A 25,416-nucleotide genomic window follows, 5' to 3' on the forward strand; every position below is an offset into this window, starting at 1 on the left:
TTCACCAGTATTTCTTTTTTTTTTTCTTTTGGGTTTTGGAGACAGGGTCTCACTATGTAGTTGAGACTGACCTAGAACTCACTGTGTAGCCCAGGCTAATCTTGAACTCACAGCAATCCTCCTGCCTCAGCCTCCCGAGTGCTAGGATTACAGGCATGAGCCACCACGCCCGGCTCACCAGTATTTCTTTATATCCTCTCACTTCTAATTTTTTTGTTTTTGGGTCATTCTTGTTTTGTTTTAGTGTTTTTCAGTTTTCTTCTATACATACTGTGAAAGGTTTGGGGGAGTTTACAGAAGAACTGAAAAATGTGACTTTTGAGTGAGGTGTGGTGGCACACTCCTATAATTCTGGCACTTGGGGGGCTCACGCAGGAGAGTGGCTGCAAGTTTGAAGCCAGTCTGGGCCTCAAAAACCAAAAATTGATTTTTGAACTGTAAATTTACTTTTGTTATCCTGAAAAATTGTTTTCTTAACTCTTTAGTTATTTTCTTTAGAAAGTGAAGTATTATTTGACTATTTCATAGCACAACAAAACAGCCCCTAGGAATGCTTGTTGCATAGCTCCTTGTGTACGGAATTTCCCATAGAAGTTCTGATTTGTGTCTTTTTTTTTTTTTTTTTTTTTTTTTTTTTTTTGGTATTTGGGATCTTCTGCTTGCAAATCAGGGAGTGGCACCACTGAGCTAAATCCCCAGCCCCTTTTGTCTTTTATTAGTACCCCTCTTATTCAATAGATAAAGATTTCTGATTAGAATGAATCATCTTTAAATACTTTATTGTTCATGGATCATTTCTTTACTTTTACTTCTGTCTTTTTAAAATTATCTTCTTTTTTCTGTTTGATTTGTTTCCCAGAGGACTATTTTATATTTCTTCCTTGATTTTTAATTCTCCTTTTAATTTTAGGGAATTTTTTTTTTTAGCTATCAGCTTGTATTAATAAAGTCTAAATTGTTCTGGCTTGGTATTTAGTTGGATGTTTCATCTCTAGTTGTGAGGATCACTTCTCCCTGAATGTAGTGTAACAGTCACTTAGGTTACTACTCTGTCCACATCCTTGCCACTGTCATGAATGTTAGTAGTATAGCAGTAGGATTTGGGGAATCTGGAACAGTGCAGTTTATGAGAGAGAAAGGAAGCTAATGGTAGGTTTTCACTGTATAGTATGGTTGTATAGTATAATATGGCTAGGGTTCTCCATGGGCTTTATCTCCATAGTAGTGTTTGAGCAATAGGCTTTTTTGGATGCCATAGGCAGCAGGTCCTCATTGTCTTTTCATGCTGAGTGTAACAGTTGGATAATTAATTGGTCAGTACACTCTGTTGCATTAATCTCATCTTGAAAAGCTTCAAGTCTATTGGTAATTAACTTCTCTAACTGCTAAAAACAAGTTTTCCCTCTGGGCATGGTGGTGCACTCCTGTAGTCCCAGCACTTGGGAGCCTGAGGCAGGAGGATCTCTGTGAGTTTGAGACCAGCCTTGGCTACATAGTGAGTTCCAGGTCAGTCTTCAACTACATTGTGAGACCCTGTCTCACAAAAACCAGCCAACCAAACAAACAAACAAGTTTTCCCTTTGGTTTAGCTATGGCAAACACTGATATCCCATGCATATTATCCTTCAATGAAATACTTCTCTCCTCCATGCTGGGAACATTGCTGGTAGACAGCCTTCAGTTCCAGCCTCTTTAAGTATTGCTTCAGCTTCAGAGAGCTGCCTTTTTCATGGTCTTCACCCTTTCTATATGGTCTCTCTATATAAATGTTTGACCATCTTGAACCAATTTAAGACTACTCTAAAGGATTCTTTTAGCTCCACAGCTCACTAATGGATTTGGACAAAGATGATCTGATTCTAATCACAGCTCATCATCTTCCTTTGCTCACTCTTATTTCCTTCTTCCTTCCATAGGTAGTGATCCCAAGGATACTTCTCAATAGTATTTTGCATATTAAACTTTATCACAGAGATTGCTTCCTTGGTGACCCAATCTGTACCATTAGCTCAGAAGAAAAATAGGAGATTTAAGGTATTAGTTATATATGTTTAGGTTACTGTTTTATTCTGTATGGATTGTGAACTTAGTGTATCCTTCACTAAAGAAGAACATAAGAATTACTAGTAGAAGTCAGAAGATTTTGTCTCTTGAACTTCTGCTTGAATTCTAGGGAGGCATGGTTCAGCTAGAATGAAGTTCTGTTAAAAATCACCATTCCATACAGAGGGATATAGATTTCTCTGATTGTGTACTTCAGTGATATGTAGTTATTGTTTTCTACCAGCAATAGCTATGGTACTTTGGAAAAGATGATTGATTTATGCCTGCTCCATCCCCACTCAACTGTACTGGCCCAACAGTTCTTTGCATTTCTATAATTAGTCATTGCCATATATTACTACATCACAGATGTCCTTTAGAAATTATCTGATCATTACCATTCTTAATTTCTCTCAAAACCTGATTTATGATTTTTGCACTATTAGAGCGTAACTACCTGAATATAAAGCAAACAGAAGGAGTACATGAAATTCACAGTATTTTTCATCCTTTTCTGAAACATCTTTTACAGCATACCCACGTACCCAGACTTATCCCTTTAATAACAAGCAATTGCACATCAAAATCAGTTCCTGTGAGGAGGTAAGTTTTGGAAAAAAATTGTAGTGTAACATTGCATAGTGTTCAAGTCTTAGTTTGATACAAAAATTGATTGTCATTAATTTCTTTAAATTGCCTTGCAATAAAACATAGTATATATTTTAATACAGGAGTGAAACAGTTGTTTGGACTAACTCATATTTCTCAGTTTTATCATATTAAGTTTTAATTTATCACGGCTGTAGGTTTCCTTGGTTTTCAGAGCGTTTAGAGTCAGGACTGGGCTAGAGTTTTTAAAACTGCCACTGACTGACTCACCTTGAGCAGTAATTTTACTGCTCTGAACTTCAGTGTCTATATATGTCAGTAGGCTAAAGGCATCAATCCCATAGATTGAGAAATAAGTGAGATACACATTAATATAACTTAACCTAGGGGTTGAAGGGAGGGCAGGGAACGGAAAAAATAAGAACCAAGATAGATTATGTAAAGGTACAAATTTCCAATGATGAATGTCATTGTATTGTATACCTAAAAATGCACCAATAAATTTAATGGAAAAAAACACAACCTACTATTAGAAAGAGAGTAAATAGCCAAATCTGGTCTGTCAGTTTCTGTCTTTCTCTTTATGATTTCTACAATTTTTTTTTTTGTACTGGGAATCAAACTCAGGACCTTGCACTTACGAGGCAGGTGCAGCACCACTAAAATCCCAGCACTGATTTCTATAATTTTTAATACTACCATCTTTAAGAAAGACAGGCCCTTTAAAATTTTTTGATAAGAGGGCTGGGAATTTAGTTCTGTGCTGCTACTTCCTGCCTCACCAAGCGCAAGGTCTGGAATTCGATCCCCAGTACCAAAAAAATTTTTTTTAAATAAATATATTTAAGTATTTTAAAAGATACATAGAAGCTGTATAAGACATTACTCACAGTTTGGCAACAGTTTTTCAGTTACCTCTCTCATGCCAGAAGAATCAGCAAGCAGTAGCCTCCAGGTCATATCTGGCCTAGAACTTGATTTTGTAAAACCTGCGAGCTAAGAATAGTTTTTATACTTTAAAGGGTGGTTTTAAAGCCGGAATGGAAAGCCAGGAGTGGTGGTGTACACCTATAATCCCATTACTCAGGAGGCTGGGACAGGAGGATTTGAGTTCAAGGCCAGCCTGGACTGCATAGCAAGACTCTGTCTCAAAAATAAAGAAATAAATGTTAAAATAAAAAGGGAGTGGAGTATGGAAAAATATGACAGAGAGACTGCCTGGTTCATAAAACCTAAAATATTTATTGTCTGGCCCTGTATAGAAAAGATTTACTAATCTAATATTGAAAAAATAGTAGTTGGAGAAATAGAAATATAACAAAGAAGAGGATGAAGGAAGACATCATGGAATTGTCTTGAAATGGGGAGTTTATTAATTGAAGGGGAGGTGAGTAGAATACAGTTTAAGCAGAAATGTAGTAAAGGTATTCTGCATGCTGCACAGGACAGGCCACTGAGGCAAGGACATGTGATCAATAGATTTCTGTGGGAAAAGAGGCTGTTTAGGAGATGGGGTTGAGAGTAAATTGAAGTCATAGTGTGGAGAGCATTTATGTCATGGAGAGAAATTTTGACATTGCTGCTTAGGTAGTAGGAGTATTGACCAAAATTAAAGACTTTTCATGAGAGATTGTCATCCAACCTCGTTTTTATTCCAGCTCTGAACAATGATTGAAAAGGAAAATAAGAAGCATTGGTTTAAATAGGAACTGTTATAATTTATGTAAGAGAAAGGCAGAGTTTGACCTCTTTACCTTTGTTCATATTGATTGAAGGAGATTTTATTTAATAAATTCAAGATACATTTTATATGTGGAAATGATACTTCATATTTGGGTACCATTGATAATACTTGATATGGATGAAGGAGATGGTGTCAGAGGCTTCATACAGTGAGCTCTAGATTCACATTATCAGAGTTTAAGTCCCACTTCTATCCCTTTTAGCAAATTAATTAAATCTTCCTGTTTCTTCATTCCTAATGGGCTAAAAGAATGGATTTGAAGCCAAGTGTAATGGCACATGCCTATAAACCCAAGATACACAAGAGGCCAAGATAGGAGGACCAAAAGTTAGAAGCTATCCATATCTCAAAATGATCCTGACTCAAAAAAGTAAAAAGGGCTGGGGATGTAGCTCAGAGGTGGAACACTAACTTATTTAGCATGCAAAACTCCCCAGTTGGATCCCTAGTATCATGCCCCCCACAAAAAAGAATGGATTTGAGAAGGTAGGAATTATTTATTCTTTTGTATATAGTGTTTGACTTTAAATTATTGCTTATGTGTAGTTATCCATAAACTGATTAGATCTTTTATTTAGCAGCTGAGGCAAGAACCTAGTGCTAATGCTAATTGGACTAGATATGAGAATTTCATCTGATAGTAGATGTAAGAATTATATCTGATAGTCAGACCTGGTAAAGATGGTGTTGCCCAAGTAAAAAGACTTTCAGAGAGCGGTATGCCAAGATTGGCAGCAACCAGATGAACACCTGTTTAAAGATAGGTGCAGAAAAAAGTGTTAATAAAAGAAGGAAAAACAAGACAGCTGTGCTATCAGTGAAGAAGAGCTCAAGAATGAAAAATATGAAGTTGAAGAATGAAATTTGAAGCCAACTAGAGGGCTTAGGAGAAAATGTATATAAACTTGATTTAAAATTATGTAAGGACATATTTAAGATCTAAGTTGTGTCTTTCTTGGTCATCATATATCTTTAGTGTCTAGTGAATAGGTATTTAATAATTTTTTAATTAATGAAATTCATTAAATTTTACATTTAATATTTTCAAGTTAAAATTATGAGGAACTCTTAAAAGTCTTTGACCTAGTTAGCATAGGAATTATTGGATCCTTAAGGTATTCCACAGTTCACATATCTAAAATGTCTTAAGCTTTCAGGAGGCAAAGTACAGTATTAAGAGAATGTTACTGTGTTTCTAATAACGTCTAGTTATAATTTAGCTTTTATTTTTCAGGCGTTCATTTGAATTTTTAGATTTGTTATTACAAGAATGGCAGACTCATTCATTGGAAAGGTATGCACGGTCACTTTCTCCATCCTCTTCCTCTTCTTCTCCCTTCTCTCCCATTGTCACCAATTCTTTAGAAGCTGATAGTATTGATTTTGTATTTTTCTCATTTTGACTTAAAGATTACTTATATTAGTTTTTTATTAAACCTGTGTAATTGTGCTCTTATTACTTGTTGCAGCTATGAATTGTATGATTTTCTTCTTACTATAGTAGGTGCAGGTCCCTTGAGTAGAATGGCTTATATAAATACTCCAAGTAGAATTGGGCAAAATTTTTTAAATATGTCTCTAATAATTACATGTGGAATAGGTCTGCAGTCAGTCATATAATGAATGGTTGAGGACAGAGATAAAGAAGTAACTTCCTATAGCTCGTGGCGCCTCACCTGCCTCGCAAGCACAAGGTCCTGAGTTCGAGCCCTGGTATGGGGTGGGGTGTATATTTTGAAAAGTTTCTGTGCACCAGCTGTCTGGTGTCTTTGGTCAAATAATGCACTGCGCACTAGCTAATGTAACTCTGAGATGAAAGAAGAGAAAATGTGGGCACCTAGTTCGTCACTGGATATTTACATGGCTATATCTTCAAGTGTGAAGCTTCAGAGGTAACTTAAACTTATATTGAGTATGTTGATTCTTATTTTCATGCTAATCATTAAATTTCTTCACAGCTGATTTTTTAAAAATAGAATTTGTTTAGATATGAAATAATTCCAGATTTTAAGTTCTTTTTGGTTCCCCTTACTCAGTTTGCTCATATCAGATATCATATCATGTATCATACTCTTAGCAAATCATTTTCTACAGTGGTGAGTTAGGAATCACATAGAAAAAACTTCTCCCTCTGATTTATTAAAATTTTTAGTTATATACTGTATATATTATCTGGCTTTTGTAAAAAAATTACTTTCAGACTTATAATGATAGGGCTATTAGAAGACAATCACATTGAATGAAATATTTGGGGCAAATTATTAGAGAATCCTACTTTTTTTTTTTTTGGTACTGGGGATTGAACTCAGGTCCTTGTGCCTGCAAGGCAGGCAGCAGAACCACTAGGCTAAATCCCCGGCCCTGAGAATCCTGCAATCTTAGATTTATTATTTTGCACTAATATTTTTACATCTCTTACCTCTTTGTGATAGTTGTGGTAATAAGTATCATTTGTGGTAAAATATATAACTTTATACATGAATCTAAATATATATTTATTCTATAGACATGCGGCTGTCTTGGTTGAAACTATTAAGAAGGGAATTCATGATGCTGATGCTGAGGCCAGAGTGGAGGCAAGAAAGTAAGTCTGTACTGTATTTCTGTGACAGTTTAAACATACTTTGATCAGCTTTAAAAATGAATTGTACTGAAAACATGAAAATGTTGAGATGTCCCATGTATTATACTTGATTAGCTTTTCAGCAAAATTAACATTAGTTTTATCCATTATATGTGTTTTGGACATCTAACAAACAACCTGCTTCAAATTGTCCTTTGTATAATCATCAGTATTCTTATTCCTTCATAATGTATTTACTTTCATTGTAAACAAAAGCAGCTATCATTTATTGAATATGTAGTGTGTATCTGGTACTGAGTGCGAGGTACTTGGTATGCATTATTTTCTAATCCTTAAAAAGATTTTGCGAAGATGGCTTTACCTCCATAGGTGGCAGCTGAAGTCTGGAGATTTGTAGGTTTCCTCAAAGCCACATAAACTATAAGTGGCACAGTCAGGTTTTGAATTGAGACCTGCTTTTTTCAAAATCCTTCAGTCAGCTAAGTGTGGTAACCATACCTGTAATCCCAGCACTTGGGAGAAAGATTCAGGAGGACTGCAATTTTGTCTACCTTGGCAACTTAGTGAGACCTTATCTAGGAAGAAGGGAAGCAAGCAAGTAAGCAGGCAAGCTGCAGATGTATTTCAGTGTGAAAGCCCTGGGTTTGATCCATAGTACTACAAAAAAACTTTTAAAGACCTGTGGTTTTTGCACTGGAACTTCTATAATTTAGAAAGCATTCATCTGCCACACAGTGTATTAAAAACCTGTGAGTTCACCTTTATCCTTAAATGTGCATATTTTACTGATAAAATCTAATGTAAAAAGCTATTATTTTATGTGCTTTTATTTATTTTCTTTTTCTTTTTCTTTTATAGGACGTATATGGGTCTTAGAAACCACTTCCCTGGGGAAGCCGAAACATTATATAATTCCCTTGAGCCATCCTATCAGAAAAGTCTTCAAACTTATTTAAAGAGTTCTGGCAGTGTAGCATCTCTTCCACAATCAGACAGATCCTCATCTAGCTCACAAGAAAGTCTCAAGTAAGGTCCTACAAGTGTTAATGCCTTATCTATTCTTCTCTCAACTCCTCAAAGTTTCTTAAGTTGGATCATTAACTCTATGCTAGGTTTCTCCTAAAGCCTTGAAAAAGTGGTGATTCAAGTATACTTATTTTCTTTGGTTTGTTATCTTGGGAGTTAGATTACATGCTAACTTAACTACTTCTGTTTGGGTAAAGTTTAATTATTCATGCCTTGTTTCTTTATCTTCATGTCTGTAAAGTCTGGAAACACTACTACTCTACTGTTTTTCTTCCTATCCTTTTTTGCAGCTCATCAAGAAAGCAAAATGATTTCGTATCTCACTTCTCTGTAACTTTTTTCTCATAATGACATTTGCTACTTAAAATCCTTGTTGTTTTGGCAGTGGTGTTCCTCTTTTGTATCGTTCTAGATCTGTGAGATTACTAAAATTTCTCATGCCTTTTCTGCTTCCTAATGGTAGCCCTCTGTCTGCTTTCATAACCTCTCTCCCTGTTCCCTGTATCTGCAGTTTCCCCTAGGAAGGAACAACTCACAAAATGTCCGCTTACAGGCTGGGAATTTAGCTCAGTGGTTCTGCCACCTGCCTCACAAGCTCAGGGTCCCAAGTTCGATCCTCAGTACCAAAACAAACAAACAATCAAAACAACCAATCTGTAAAATTTTTTTCCCCTCTTTGGGACCTTTTCTCTTTGGAAACCTCACCACCATCACCTTTGCTGGTTGCCTTGCAAATCAGTGTGGAACTGGGATTATGGTGAAGCACCTAGGGTACAGAATTTATAGAGGTACTCACAAGGCTGTGTAAATATTACAGTTTAGTTTCTTACAAATTTCAAAATAAAAACATTTTATTTCAAAAAAATTACAGTAGGAATAATAATGTATCCAAACTTCTGCTTAAATTTCTATTTGAACTTTTACCTAAACTTGTATTTTAAATTTGTAATTACTCACCTCACCTCAGATGTCTTGTATTGTTTTTTTCCTTTGTTGCTTTTGTTTCCCTTTTTACTTACTATGTTCAAACTTTAAAGACCATGCGAATCACTTAAAGATCATATTAAAATTCAGAGTCTTATCAGTAGTTTTAGGGTGGGACCTGTAAATTCACACTTTTTACAGACTTTAGTGTAATGTCATTGCTATTTGTCCATTCACCATACTTTGAATAGCAAAGAAGATATTTAATTTCACTCTAGTGTAACTGCTTTAAACATTGTGAACATTGAAGTGGTTACCTCAATACAGAAGGATAATAATTTTTGAGAATAATTATAAAAATAATATAATGTGGCTTTAATAACCACTGTCAGATTTACCGTTGATAATGATGTGACTTAAAGAATATTTTTCTATAGCCTGGCATTAATCTGTCTAGGGGGTTTTGCTTTTTCTTTATTTCACCTTTTAAACATATACTTTCTGGATATTTATCTATGGGCTACAGAGTGCCAGTGTAATTAAAGATAAATAGTTTTAAAAAGTTAAAGTAGATGGTGGGCCTTTTGAAGTGCTAAGATGTCTTGTTAACATTCTCCAGTCACATGTTATCCTCAGCAGTAGTTCTTGGCCTTGTTTTTGTTGTCCCACACAAAAGAGTAGTACTGTGTCTGGAAAGTGTGATAACTGCATAACAGCATGAGTTTGGTAATGGTCACAACTGTTAAGACTTTGGGAAAGAGGCTTTGGTTCTGCTGAGTTGCTTAGCAGAACTACCTGTTTTTCCTTTAAAGCAAAACATCTAAAGACATAAGTGGTCGATTGTACTTACATTGGGTCCTCATGTTGTGTGTGCATGATGTGTGCTGAATAGTATAGTAAGTAAAAGCAACCTAGCCTTACCCTAGAGTTTACCATCTTTATTGCCAATTATTTTATTTTTGCTTTACAGATAATTGAGACACCACTAATATTTGATATGTGCTTGAGAACAACTGTTCTAAAGTGATTTTTAAAAGGAAAGTTAAAACTAGAACTTTCTTAACTTTTCAGAAAACTAGTATTTTAGTAGCTATTGCCACAGGTGTGGTTAAGTCTTCTAACTAAAAGCATTGTTTTTTCCTTGCAGCCGCCCTTTTTCTTCTAAATGGTCTACAGCAAATCCATCCGCTGTGGCTGGAAGAGGTAATCGCCTTTTTAAGAGTTATAATTTACTTTATCTGTAGCCAGTAGCCTTTAAACTATATTGATGTGATACAAAATGAGAAAATTGTTACCATAACCCTGTGAGATACATGTATGATACACACACACACACAAACACACACACACACACGTACAAAACTAGAATTTTCATGAAGCAGTACTACTTACTCTTACATATAATGCACTCTTATTTTCTATTATTTTATTTCTTTAACATGCTGATCATGAGCTACTCCATTGATTCTACTACTGTTAATGAGTTGTGACTCAGTTTGTAAAACTCCTCTTTAAAACTAAAATTCAGAAGTTTAATGACTTACCTTGTAGTGCTTAAGAGTGGCAGAACTTCCATTCATGTTTTGAGTGTCCCTACGCTAGGACTAGTTTTTCTTGCCTTTTTCTGATACTAAAGAGAAAATGCTGTTGCCTTGTATTTATTTTAGAGTGCTTCATTTTCATAAATCAGTCATGAACATCTCTTCATCTACCAAACAATTCTATGAATTTTACAGTCAAAATGGATCATTTCTCCAATGGGTAAATGAAAATAAGAGAGAAATACTGAAAATTGCCACAAAACTTAGTTGTATCAGGATTGAAACTGAGGCATTCTGACTTTTAAGTAACTTTTATGTTATTCTCCATTTGGCCATTGCTTCCTCGTCAATGATGTGTCATCATGGGTTTACTCTTGATGGGTTCATGTTTGTGTAAGTAACCTTGATGTTCTTTGCAACGATTTAAATAATATAGGTTACCTTTGTCTTGTCTTTTCATAGTATCGGCGAGCAGCAGCAAACCCAGTTCCCTTCCAGGAAGCTTGCAGCGTTCACGAAGTGACATCGATGTGAATGCTGCTGCTGGTGCCAAGGCACATCATGCTGCTGTGCAGTCTGTGCGAAGTGGGCGGCTGGGTGCAGGGGCCTTGAATCCAGGTTCCTATGCATCACTGGGTAAGAAAACTAATTCTAGGAAATTGTACAGAGTTTTTTCCTTGGTCTAATTGAAGACAAAGTAATATGTTGTAATCATTTCTACTTCATTTCTTGCTAGGTTAAGAGTAATTCGTATGTTAAAATATGAATTCTGAGGAACAGTGGAGGTTAATAGTAGAAAAAAAAATAGTACACGATATTGAATGAGAGGGAGAGGTTTTAGCTCACTAGAGAGACATAACTGGGTCTGAGTGGGTTGCTGGGGACCCCACTTCACAGGGGAAGTTTTATTTAGCAATATCATGAAATAGGAAGTTTTACCTTAGTTGAGATTTCTTTTAGTTAAAAGACCTAGGGATAAGAAGTTCCTTTGTTACAGTACATTACATATGGCTCTTTATTATAATGTAGACATTAGGGAGTCAAGTGTTTATACCAGCACCAAACTCAGGTGAACAGTGAAGCAAGATTTCTTTTACTGGCATTGAGATTGTATTCATCTTTACATGCAATATATTCTTTGGTAGACTTTTGATGTAATTATAGAATTTACAAAGGAAAATAATGAACTAATTCATGCAAGTTTTGAGCACAATATTTATCACCATAAACTATTTATACAGACTTAAGAAAACTTTACATTGCCTTAGAACTTGCCAATTAGCATTAAGTAAAATAAAGTGGTACAAATGAGTTTTAAAAATACTTTTCATGATACTTCTGGTAATGGGACAAATTTTGAAGCATACGGAATTCTTTTGATTCATAATGGCTGCTGCTTTGTCCCCTATATCCTCCCCAAAACATGGCTATAAAGGCATCATTTTTGGAACAGATATCTAAAACACTCCAGTAAAGCAATATAAACAGTGTTAGCAGCAGTTTTTAACTGTACCATAGCATTCTCATATTTATGCCTTGTACTCTGAAGCATGGAGATTGAAAGTGGATCATGGTCAATCAATTACAACAAAGGAAAGGAATATTACATAATTTTATCTGTCATATATCAAGGCAATATATATCACGAAATTTCAATGTCGATTTGGTCTGGAAATTTATTTCTCTGTGCACTGAGCTTTCTTACATCCAGTGGTATATTTCTAAAGTTTTGTTTTGTTTTGTTTTGCTTTGTTTTGTTTTGTTTTTTCTCTTACCAGATCCCAAAGTTTTTCTCACTAAGGATGTAGAATTGAAATATATTTTGGGTGACATAAAATTAGTGTCATGATTATATAGTCCCAAACAGAGCCACCCATACTGCTATAGTTCTAAAGTCATCTTAGATAAAATAAATAAAGAATCTGAACTTTAAAAAAAAACAATCACAAGGGTAGGGACAATGTGGGACAAAATTATCAACCAGTGCAGAAAAAAAAATATGCATAAACACCTATGTGCAAAACATCAAAACTTCCATATCTTCTAAAATTTATCTTCCATAACATATCTTCTAAAATCCTAAGGAATCCACTTAAAAAATCAGAGCTAATTAACAAGTTCAACAAGATTACAGGATACAAGATAAGTTTTATTTCTAAACACTATCAGTGAACAATAAAGAATGAAGTAGATAGAACAACTATAATAACATACTTAGGAATAAATATAGCAAAAGATGTTTAAGACCTATACACTGAAAACTGCACCTTTTAACACAGTTAAAAGAAATTAAAGAAGACCTAAATAAATGAAATAACAAAACTGGAAGACTCATACTTCCCAACTTCAAAACTTAGTTCAAAGCTACAGTAGTCAAGTCTGAGAGGTAGGTACTCTTATAAAGACAGACTTAAAGACCAGTGGACTAAAGATTTTAGAAATAAGCCCATACATATGGTCAGTTTATTTATTTATTTGTTTGTTTGTTTATTTATTTTTGTACTGGGGATTAAACCCAAGCAGGCACTGTGCTGCTGAACTATGTTCCTGGCCCCCATCAGTTGATTTTCAGTAAGAGTTCCAAGACCATTCAGTAGTGAAAGATTTATTTTGTCAACAAGTGGGAATGAAACAGCGGGATGCAAAAGAATTAAGTTGGACTTCTGCTCTACAAACTCAATATAGATTCAAGACCTCAATATAAGAATTAACACTGTAACACTCAGAAGGAAACAAAGATATAAATCTTAGTAACTTGGATGGTAGTAGTTTCTTAGATCTGTTACCAAAGATACAATCAACCCCTTAAGACAGATTTTAGACTTTGTTAACGTGTTCCCACTGGTGGTAGGTGCATGTCTCATCAGGCAGCTTATACCACCTCTTGGCACTGTCCCATGGGACAGTCATGCATGTACTTCCAGTGTTCCAGAGCTGCCTTGTACCAATTATGGCCCCATCACAAACGTTAAATTAAGAACTTTAGTGCTTCAAAGGACACCGCCAAGAAAATAAAAAGATAGCATCCAGAATAACAAAATATTTGCACATCGTATACATGACTAGAGACTCATGTCCAAAATATACAAAGAATTCTTAGAACTCAATAACAAAAAAAAAACTTCATTTTAAAATGGATGGAGGGTTTGATTAGCCTTTTCTCTAATGCAGATAGATTGCCAGTATGCACATGGAAAGGTGCTCAGTATCATTAGTCATTAGGGAAGTGCAAATCAAAAAGACAATAAAAACCGCTGGTGAGGATATGAAGACGCCTCATATACTCCTGTGGGAATGTAAAATGCAGTAGCCATTTTGAAAATAGTTTTTTAACTTCTCAAAAACTTAAACATAGAATTACCATATGAACTAGGAATTCCACTCCTTGCTGTATGTACAAGAAATGTGCAAACACAGATTCTCTCAAAAACTTTTATGTAAATGTTCATAACATTATTCGCATTATAGGCAAAAAGCGGGAATTACCCAAATGTCCATCGACTGATAAATGGTAAGCAAAATGGGTATGCCCAAACCACGAAATGAAATATTACTCAGCAGTAAAAATGAGTGCATTAACATAAAAATTCATGGCACAAGATGGACCAACCTTGAAACCATTATGAAGCCAGACACAAACAGCCATTTATTACATGAATCCAGTTATATTTAATGACTAGAATAGATAAATCCAGAGTCACAAAGTGAATTAGTCGTTGTTAGGGAGTAGGATGAAAGGAATAGGGAGTGATTGGCAATGGGTATAAGAGTTTTGGGGGATGTGATGAAAATGTTCTGGAATTAGTAGCAAAGATTATACAATCCTGTGAAAACATGCAGTTGTATACGATACAAAAGTGAATTTTATTATATGTGTGAATTAATGCCAACTTTTAAAAAGTGGTACAAAAACTAATAAAAATGAAATCTGTTCATCGGGAACGTTCAAAATAAATATATTACGTGGAATATCTATTACTTTTTTTGGGGGGGGTACTGGGGATGAAACAGGGCCTTATACTTGCAAGGCAGGCTCAGTTCCACTGAGCTACAACCCCGGCCCTGAAAATCTAATACTTTTATTACCAAGAGGAAAGTATTGTATCTAAAATGTTTTCATGTGAAGAAAAATATGAAAAAGGGAAAAAATAGAAACAAAGTCTTTGTAAATAGGGAAGGGTGAAGAGAGGGCAGGGGAATAGGGAAAAAATAAGAGCCAAGATATATCATGTAAAGGTACAAGATCCCAATGATAAATGTAACTGTATTCTTTGCCTTAAATGTACCAGTAACCTTAATGGGGGAAAATAAACAAAACGTTTTAATGTGAACTAGAAAGCCAATTTGCAACATTTTTTTTTCACAAAAACCTGCAATAGTTCCATGAGATAGATGATTTATCTCTTTTGATTGTTTAAGGTTTAAAATGCATGGTTTGTTTCATTATTTTCTTTATCTGGCATAAGTTCATAGGGACAATCAGCTGCCTGCCTATGACTCTTTCTAGGGATTAGATAAAGGATGCCCTGCTTCTCCGGTCTCCCTTTGTCTCTCAGCCCTACCTCACTTCCTCTATTGTGTACCCTTCTTAAACATGTGAAGCTGGTGGATTCTTGGTTATCTTACATTTTGAGCTTTGTTTATCATGGCTGAACCTAGGTGGTTCAGAAGTATTTCATTCTTCTTAGCGAACACTCATGGAGTGGGTAGTTTTTGACGGACACCCTGCTAGTTACCAGACTATATTCGTTTATATTCAGTTTATCTGTCTGTTGGTAGCTTGATCAGGGATGAGCAAATAAAGGTTATTTTACTTGAATGTATTTTGAGTTTGAAGTCCCTACAAAACCTTAAACTGAAAGTATTTAGGGGATAGTTGCGATATAGGAGCGTAGCACTCAAGAGAGATCTGTCTGTATTGAACTCTGTATTTCTTAAAGCATTTGCTTCTGATTCATTCACACTTTCCCTAAAGTACTGAATCCTTTGTTGCAGAGATACAGTAGCCCCTCGACTTACGACTGGCCTCACATATGAACAATTTGGGTTACAACCGGAATTTTATTTTTAACTTCACAAAGCCTTGAGTTACAACCTGAATGCTGGCTACTTGTGCTTCCAGATGCTCAGATGCAGATTTAACCCTTAAAGAATTCTGGAAGGAACATTACAACATCCTTGTGAGGGGTTAATTGGGAAATCCTGGGCCGATATCTCTCTAAGGACACTGAGATATGCCCAGAAGAAAGTGTGGCCTAAAATTATAACAGGAGAGAAACTTTGAAGGCTGTGTAGAGGAGCCTGAGCCCTCCAACTGACCAACTTGAGTTACAACCAGCCCTTGAGAACGAATTGAGTTCATAAGTCAAGGGTCCACTGTATCATGAGTGTTTTGAATTCCACCTTGAACTTCTGGAAGAAGCGTGGTATGGTATGAGCTAGTCAGGGATTTATATTAAGGAAACCTTGATACCTACATGTATGTATATTTTTTAATCTCAGCAACAGGGTTTATGAAGTTACTTGAATGGAGAAGAAAATGTATAGTTTTGTTGGAATCATGTGAATACAATTCTAAATTCAGTGAAGTTTGGAAGAGAATCTATATAAAATTTTTGTTTCATGGTCAAGCAAAGGGATGAAAGAGCACTGTAGGAAATATCTGTAGTTCCAGGTTCGGTAACTTTTCTTTAATGATTGATGATGTTGGATATGTTTCTGTACTAAAGCAGTAAGTCTGTAGAGAAGTAAGGATGTGGAAGGATGACAGGAGATAATGTCATGGTCACATCCCAGTGGAAGGCATGAGGATGGGATACACAGAGCATAGTGGGAGAGATGGCTTACATGTGGAAGAGCCACCTGTTTCCCTGAGGTAGAAGGGAAGGAAATGAAGGAGGTGGTAGATTCCAATACGGTTTTTGTGGGGGGTGGGTATTAAGAATGCTGTGGAGGTTGTGATTCTCTGCCTGAGGATGCAGAGGCAGGATTATGTGCCAGGAGTTGATTCGAGACTTGAAAAGACATCCGGGGAGCCCAAGAAGAGAAACCATCTTGGGCTTCCCACAGTCACCCACATATTGGAGGACACTGAAAGGACTTGCAGGAATTAGAGGCAGCTCCATTCATGACTTTTTTAGAGCAAAGGGGTACACATTAGAACCCACAAAGGAAAAAGACTCCCCAGGTAGATTGGAAGCACCCCTCTTCCAGAAGTGAGATTAGGGGGCTGCTCCTCCCTCTGACAGTGAAATTCAACATGTGCACAGCATTTCTACCCAGGGAAGCTTGCTGAAGAGGCCAAGGTGGGAAAGGTGTGGGAGGTAGTCACTCGGGCACTCTCCTGGCACAACCAGCCACAATTACCAGAATTCCAGACTCCCAGTAAGAAAACAATTGTTCACCATAAATCTTTTTTTTTTTTTTTTTTTGCAAAAACTAGCTTAGGAAAATTGGTGTAGCAGAGTTCAGTGTTCCTATCCTTACTTAAAATACCTTATCGTTAGCAAAAGGAGTATTAATGGGCCTGGGTTTAGCTCAGTGGTTGTACCACCTGCCTCACAAGTGCAAGGTCCTCAGTTTGATCCATGGTACCAAAAAACACCCCCACCAAAGGAGCATTATAAACTAAGTTACTAGAGGCTAGCCTCATAGGCAGGACCTTCTTAAGGGCAGTATCAATCCTGCTATGTTAACTCTTTCCTATACAGACACTTAAAGGCCATGTCTTTAGTAGTATCCATACCCATGACTGTATGGTTTTATAATTTTCTCATCAAGCAGAGAAAATGAGAAAGTTGTTAAGATTTATCCAGATATCAGCCAGGTGTCATGGTGCAAGCCTGTAATCCCAGCATTTGGGAGGCTGAGGCAGGAGGATTTCTGTGAGTTTGGGGCCAACCTGAATTACAGATCTAGATTATGTCTCGTAAAACTATTTTAAAAAGCCAGCTCAGCGGTTTCACCACCTGCCTCACATGCCAAGGTCCTGAGTTGGATCCCCAGTACCAAAAAAAGAAAGAAAAAAACCATTGCGAAATAGGAAGAAATAGTTCACAAAGAAAGTGGGGAGGAAAGGAAAAGAAAAAATAAGAAAAGAGGGATGAAATGGAAACAAAACTTTGCAAATAAGGAGGGGTAGAGGGGATGAAGGGAGAGGAGGGGATTGGGGGAGAAAAAAGTCATCAAGATATATCACTTATAGGTACAAATTCCCCATGATTGATATGATCATTATGTGTATCTAAATTGTACTGATAAAATTAATAAAAAAGATTTATCCAGATGTGAGATGATAGAGGTTGAAAGTTCTAAGAAGAGATGGGAGTAGGTCAGAAACAAGTCAGTGAACAGTATGTTGGAATGATTAATTCTGTTCTCTCTTTAAAAAACTTCTTTAGGGATTATAAAATCACTTTCTAATATGCTAAGTTTTCCTCTGTTTTTGCTTGCTCTTTCATCAAAGAGGATACTTCTGACAAGATGGATGGTAAGAACTCCCTTTCATAATTCTACTACACAGTTTTATGGCTCTTGGGCTCTATATTATATCCTTATTCATTCCTCTCTTAGATTCTGAAAACACACTACCTATTTACCAAGAATCTTACTGTGAAAATGGCTACATAACTCTCTAACTGAATTTTGGATTAAGTATTTTCATTTTTTGGGTTCTCCAGTCTACCCAAATGTAGATTATTGTTTGTTGTTATTTAAATCAGTTATTTTAAAATGTTTTATCTGTGCTCTTAGAAATATACCTCTTATCCTCCTTTACAGTATTGGATTCAGAAGAATGAAACATCTCATAAATCATTTGATTCAGCTATTTAGTTTACTGTTATAGACAGAAAAAGACATTTCACTGGTTCAAATGACAATTTATGAAAATAAAATACTAGTTACAGATGCTATATTTTTTTGGGGGGTGTCAGGGATGGAACTCAGGCCCTTGTGCTTGAGAGGCAGGCAGCGGAACCACTGAGCCAAATCCCCGGCCCCAGATGCTATTTTTTTAATAGTGAATTTTAAACTAACATTTAATCTTTACTGTAAGCTTTGTCAGGACTAGGGTTGTAGGTCAGTGGTAAAGCAGTTGCCTAGTATGTATAAGGCCCTGGGTTTAATCCCCAATACCAGGAAGGAAAATGACAACTTTGTCTTTTTTCATTATTCATATGACTAGAGTCTATCTGTAGTAGCTTGGTTCAGTACTAAACCTATAACTTTTTTTTGTCTGATCTTAGCGTATTATTTATACCTTGCCCTTAAAAATAACTTGGAATAAGATATTGAAATCTGTAAGTCACTTTATGAGATCTAGGAAAAATTAAGACACTGTTAGGATTTTCTGTCAATTATTACATCAACTCTAAAAGTTAACATAATATATATTTCCTATTTTAATGAAATGGAACATTTATTTGATCTTGGGTTGGGTATAAGAGTATTAGTTAAATTAACCTCTCCTTTTTTGTAAGATTTAAGTATTCCATTAAAAAAATATCATATGTCAGTTATCAAGAAATTTTCTTAGCCAGCTGTGGTGGCCTACACCTATAATCCCAGCATTTGGGGGACTGAGGCAGTAGGATTGGCCATGAGTTCCAGGGCAGCCTGGAATACATAGTGGGTTCAAGGCTAGCCTGCACTACATTGATTCTGCTTCAAAAAACAAAGACCAACCCAAACAAGGACTGGGGATTTAGCTCAGTCCAAAGATACTGGGTTCAATCCTAGTACCACCAAAGGAGTTAGAGGAATGCTTTCTTTTTATCAAAACCTTAGATATTGCTGCTAGCATTGATATTCCTGGAGCCTTTAGAAAAGTTTTTATTGCTTTCAGTCATTGTATTTTCTTGTTTGGATCAGAAATAACCTATTTGAGGAGTCACATCTGTCATATGATGTGCAATCCACTGATGTTCAAATTTTTGAAAGTACACAGACATGTACATTATAGCTCTTTCTGAGCAATTAGTTATGATGTTGGTTCTTGGGCCTTTTTGGTAGATTACACTGACCTTTTAGGGAGTAATCATGAATGTTGAGGAAATAACTGATGGATTGGATTGGTAGGTCTTTGGCTTTGTATATACTTTGAAAATTCTGGGCAAATGAGGCCTAGGCTATGGGTTTGACCTCCATTATTTGTCAGTTAGTTTTTAATACTTCTTTTATGAGCTATCTTTTGAAAATACACTGAAAATATTCCTACTCTAGAAAGATATCTAAAAATCTTTATTTACAAAGATTAATTATAGAATTACATCTTTTTTGAGTAAATAATTTCACTTTCAAAATTTAAGGATAAAAAATACTTAAGGATGAAATATAGAAATGTTCACTACAGAATTTTCAGCTGTCTAATGTCAATTCCTTGCAGGTGCTATGAGTCAGGTATCTCAACTTTTTTTCTCAGAATGAAATTTAATATCATTAATGAAATTTAATTTAATAAAAGTTATTTTAAGTCTGTCAGACTACAAGTTATTTTTTTTGTTCTCACTTTTTTGTTTTAGTCTTGGGTGGGTGTTAAAGGTAGCAGCATGGGCAGAATTTTTTGAAATTTTGTTTTATTTCTCTTATTTAGGAACAGCCTCTGAAGATGGTAAGAATTATACATTTTGTTAGTAACACAAATACTTCTATATTACTATTTTCATTGGTAGGAATTAAAACTAAAATGGGCTAATTTATTTGCAAATCTTTCTAATTTGCCAGCGGTGCTAGTTTCTACATTCTACATTTGGTTGTGTTGATTCTACATTTGGTTTTATTCATTCTATTTTTGAGGTGTTTTTTTTTTTTTTCCTAATTCTTCATCCTACAGTTTTGCTTTGTGTCTTGGATCGTTTCACGCTGAAAAACATACTTTCTTAACTTGTTTAATAATTTCTAATACCAAGTTAAGACATAATTTCATTTTTTCATAAATGTTATTTAAACACTTCTTTTGGTTTTGTGTGTGTTTTAATGTATACAAATTCATTTCTACTTTGCAGGAGCATGTGCCATTGGTTTTTCATTTGAGTTTAAATGCCTTTATTTAGTCCACTTTGAAATGTATCTTTTATTTTGGCATCAGTGGTTGGTGCATTGGCTATTCACTGAAACTGAATTTGAGATTACAGCTAAGTTGCTGCATGCATTTTATTGAGTTTACCTTAAAAATAATTATTTGTTCCATTTGAATTTGTGTGAAAGAAAATCAATTTTTGTATTTATCCTATCTGAAGACTCTTATTAAAGCCTTTGTTTTAAAATACAATTTTTTCTTTCAGATAGATGACATTTTCTTGTGTATAGAGCCAAGAAGGTTGAAACTATTTTTGGCTCATATACTTTGATATATTTTAAATACTTTATATTTTGTTTTGAACTGTAATACCTTATAAAAACATGACTTCTGACATTGTGGCCACTAATGATAGCTTATTTAAGCTTTTTGTAATTTAAAACATTACTATCAGAATACTTATATCCTAATTTCTTTAAAAGAATATAAATAAATTCTCCATTTCAAAAATAATAACTTGATCTTTCTGTTTTAATTCTTAGTTGTGAAGATAATATATCCTATTCAAAACAGACTCTGCAAAAGCCTGAGAGGCCTGGAATATGTACTCATTAGGGCCCTTGAAATTGATGAGATGATAGAATTTTACCAATTATGCTTCTGGTTTTGCCTCTGTTTTATTTCTGGTTTTTGTTACTCTCTTATTTTGCCTCATTGTTAATTTTTAAACTTTTTCCTAGTCTGTGGTATATTAATATGACTATATCAGACTAGCTAGAATTTTATGCATTCCCTACAAATTGTTCCTTTTTATTAAAAAGGATTCTGAGCCTTCCTTTTGAATATGTTTGGTATTGGTCTGATTTGATTGAGACCATTGCTTGAGAACACCAAAGTACCTGCTAGTAATTATTTCATCATCAATTGTTTTTATTAATGGCAGCCTGAGTGCTTTGATAAGAAATAATTAAGGAAAAGGCCAACTTTTATGTAATATGTATTTCCTCAAACCATTTTCTGAATGAAACTGGTTAAAAGTAGTAAATCTAGAATAATCTGATATAAGAAAGATTAAATATTTTTTCAGTAGTGTGTCTTCCTGCAAATTTCTTTAGAAATACATTTTCAGCCCAAAGGACTGTTTGATTATTGTTTTTAAGATTAGGCTCATATATAAAACTATAGGGTAAATTTGAGAATAATATAAATTTTCTGGAAACTGAAATTTTAGAATTACAACTACCAATTAAGCAACAAGGACATACCTGTAGCAATTATCTTAATGATGACTACTGGGCTAATTAATATAAAACTCTCAAAGATTTGAAAATCTGGTTTGAGGTTATTCTTACCCTTGAAAGAAAGTTAGTTTGCAGTACAACACATAAAAAGCAGTATGAAGCCAGGTATGATGATATGCACCTTTTGGCTGAGGCAGGAGGATCACTTTAGCCTATATGTGGGCCAGTGTAAACAACATAGCTAGATTATGTTCAAAAACAAACCCAGATTTTTTTTCCAGATTATATTTTTTAAATTTTAAGAAAAATGTAACCTATGAGTGATGATTATATCATTACAGAATTAAACTGCTTGAAAATGGACTTTCTCCTTTAATACTATTATATTTTAAAGTTTTTAATTCTGTAAATATTTTATTCCTCAGGCCGGGTGAGAGCAAAGCTTTCAGCACCACTTACTGGCATGGGAAGTGCCAAGACTGATTCTAGAGGAAGAAGTCGAACAAAAATGGTGTCTCAGTCACAGCGTATGTACTGCTTATTAATCCCCCCCGTATTTGTGAATATGTTAGAATAAATGTGGTGCTTGCATATTACTGTAGTAGGAGATGACCAGTGGACAAATTTCAAAAAAGATAAGCGACATACTGAGTTCTCGTTCTGTACTTTAGGTTCATCATCACCTGACAAAAATGAAGGTATTTTTTTCAATGTTTTGGGTCAGTTGTTGTGCATGTATTGGAATTTTTTTGAGTGGGTGTTGTCTTGTCTTTGTGTTATTAGGGCTGCATCATTGATATCTACCACTTAGAAAGAAAAAAAAATCATCTGCTATATAAACTTTTGCATGGAGATATTTAGCACAAATATCCTTAGCATTAAGATTTTCACATTCCACTCAGAAACTTGCAGATGTGGAAAATGATATCTTTTAAAGGCAAAATCATTGCCATATTAGCATCAGAATCTGTTTGCATCTAGCTAGTGTTTTTCAAAGACAGGCACTTTTATCTTCTTACCCCAGCATCTATTCTTTGAATATTTATTTTTGGTTAGCATTTCTGAAAAGATTTATAGTGATTAAAAAGAAAACAGACAACCAAGTCTCTGTATTCCTTGATAAATTAAGCTTTATGCTTTTGTTAGTTTGTTGAAAACTGAGTTCCTCATAAAAAAAGGAAAAAAGCACCATTTTGGGGTCCTGGTAAAATGAATGTTCTATTTATATATGTTCCAGGGCAAGGGGTTTAGCTCTGGTGCCACCACCTGGCTTGCAAGTACAAAGTCCTGAGTTTGATCCCCGGTACCATGCCCCTCCTCAAAAAAATTCTATATGTTCCAGCATAGCAACATATACATTTAAGACATTAATTAAAAACATTTTGCTCCCGTTCCTTCTCTACCAAGAAATTTTCAATAGCATTTATCTCTAACATCAGGAATTTTTTTCTAGGGAAGTAATTTTGAGGGTTATTCTATATACTTGGCTATTTTGCAATGAAATTGATTTAACTGTCTTCCACTATTATTTAGATGATTTATTAGGATATAGATGTTGTATTTGTCTGGTTTTTTTAACCTAATTCCTGGAGTTTGGAATCAGGAAAAAGCAAAGCTTGGAGATAGTATAGTGATAGTTATACATGGCCTGCCTAAGAGAATTGTCCTCCTTCCAAAGTCTGAATATCTAGGCAGAATAACAAAGGGAGCACGCATCAAAAAATCTTAAATATAAGGAGAAATATTCAGTAAAACTGGTTTTCAAATTGAGGATTATTTACAGAATAACAAATATCCTCTAGGCAGGTTTTCTCAGCCTCATGAAGAATTTATATCTCATTCTTCCCTGATTCTGTATTATTTCTAGAATGGTTTATACAGTGCATTAATCTTTTACACTGTAGCATATTAGTTCTTTTTTCTCTCTGTGTGCCTTACTTCTCCATGTGTGCACTCCAGGCCTGTATCAGGATCACCTATGAACCAATTGGAAACACAAACACTTACATTTAACAGAGTCACCAAGTGATTTGTGTCATAGTGACATTTAAGAAGTACTGGTTGAGATCATGGACTTTGGGGGTGGAGATGTAGCTCAGTGGTAGCATGCTTGCTTAGCATGTATGAGGCCCTGGGTCCAGTTCAATCTATAGTACTACCAAAAGAAAAAAAAAAATCCAAACAGTTTGGATCCATTCTGCCCAGTTGGGAGTCTTGGCTTTTCTAAACTAAAGTTACTTTATGTCTATATGCTTACCTGTAAAATGAAGAATATAATAGCAGCTACCTTGTAAGGTTATTATGAAGATTAAATCATATAGTATATTTAATACAATTAAAACAGTGTCTGGCTCAAAGTAAGCACTTGGTATGTTAGCTAATAAAATTGTCCTCATTATTAATCAGATATCAAATGAACTGTATACTGCTTTTGTTTTTCCTACTGCCTTCAGTAAACAGAAATAAGTAATAGTGAAGAAATTTAAAGCATAAAATCAAATAAAAAGAATAGTCAAACTGTCCATCTCCAGGATTTAAGGATAGACTTCATTGTGAGATACTAGTAATCATCTAAAATAATGTTGAGGCTGACCACTTGGCAAAGGTTCATTTTTGATTTTGTTTTTGTTTTACTGTGCTGGGGCTGGAACCCAGGGCTTGGCACATGCTAGACAAGCGCTCTATGGCTATGCTACATTCCCAGCCCTTTGGCAAAGGGCTCATTGGTTTTTCAAAATGTTACTTGAGGGACCTCCTTTTTGGGAACATTGTAACTTCAGATCACTTAACTAGATAGAATATGCAATAATTATTGTTTACATTTGATTCTCACCTTGAAATCCATCCCACAATGCTCCAAATCCTCTCCTAAAATGTGAGAACATAATGATTGGCTTTTGAGACCTGGTAGGACTTTTAAGATGAGAAAACTGTCTCACTATAAAATCACTTAGGTATAAAATTATAGTGGAGAGTTTTTGTTTGCTTGCTTGCAGATTTGAATGAGTATATGTTCCATTCCAAATTCTTTTGTTGGAAAAGATATGTAATTTGTATGCAAGTTTCTTTACCACATATTTGCACAGAAATATTACAGTAATCTCCATCTTCACTTTGTCATAAAGTAATTCATTAGGGTTTGCATGGTCTTTCCATGTGTTTTTGTATCATTTAGAAAAAAAAAATCTCTTGGATCAAAGCAGGTGTGTCTGATAGCTAATAAAATAAATGAAAGCATACCCAATGGAGAGATGTCTAGGTTTATATTTATAAAAGAATTGTGTCCCTTTTTGTTGTAGTGACTGGTTGCGTACAGATTGTACAGCCTGTCAGAAACTTTTTCTCCCCTCCTCTCACCTTATTTTTTTCTGAGAATCTTAAGATGAAACATATAGCTCTTTTCATCTAATTGTTCTTCAGCTATTAAGATGTTGTAGTTTTTCCTTACATCTAGTTTTGAATTAAATGTTTAAATAAGAAACTAAACATTTAATTATTTAAATTTTGGATTACTGATTATAGAAAAGCTGAAAATTTTACATTTACTTTTGCAGCTTCATTTCATCTGCTTTGTACATGAGTGTCTGGTTTCTGTTTATCAGCTGTGAAAACTACTAAATGTACTGCTTTTGTTACAGACATCTGTGCTTTGGAATTTTTTAAGGTTTGCTTTTTTTTTTTTTTTT

General features: G+C 34.9%; 1 protein-coding gene across 34 annotated transcripts in view; it reads left to right on the top strand.

Moving 5' to 3' along the window:
* The window catches only part of Clasp2 (cytoplasmic linker associated protein 2), a 184,432-nt gene that overhangs the window by 85,347 nt on the left and 73,669 nt on the right, over positions 1 to 25,416 (top strand). For 13 of the 34 annotated variants that reach the window (XM_033757052.1, XM_033757058.1, XM_033757062.1 and 10 more), the window contains 9 exons: positions 2,576 to 2,646; positions 5,631 to 5,690; positions 6,903 to 6,980; positions 7,839 to 8,006; positions 10,078 to 10,133; positions 10,934 to 11,107; positions 17,937 to 17,960; positions 20,064 to 20,081; positions 22,156 to 22,257. In XM_033757052.1, the coding sequence (XP_033612943.1) occupies positions 2,576 to 2,646; positions 5,631 to 5,690; positions 6,903 to 6,980; positions 7,839 to 8,006; positions 10,078 to 10,133; positions 10,934 to 11,107; positions 17,937 to 17,960; positions 20,064 to 20,081; positions 22,156 to 22,257 (751 nt within the window). Of the gene's footprint in view, positions 1 to 2,575; positions 2,647 to 5,630; positions 5,691 to 6,902; positions 6,981 to 7,838; positions 8,007 to 10,077; positions 10,134 to 10,933; positions 11,108 to 17,936; positions 17,961 to 20,063; positions 20,082 to 22,155; positions 22,258 to 22,401; positions 22,429 to 25,416 lie in introns of all 34 variants that reach the window. The other 21 variants (XM_010629655.3, XM_033757049.1, XM_033757050.1 and 18 more) reach the window with 3 other exon arrangements.

The sequence above is a fragment of the Fukomys damarensis genome, unplaced genomic scaffold (genome assembly GCF_012274545.1).
Source record: "Fukomys damarensis isolate Sample0158 unplaced genomic scaffold, DMR_v1.0_HiC HiC_scaffold_28, whole genome shotgun sequence".
Taxonomy (NCBI): Eukaryota; Metazoa; Chordata; class Mammalia; order Rodentia; family Bathyergidae; genus Fukomys; species Fukomys damarensis.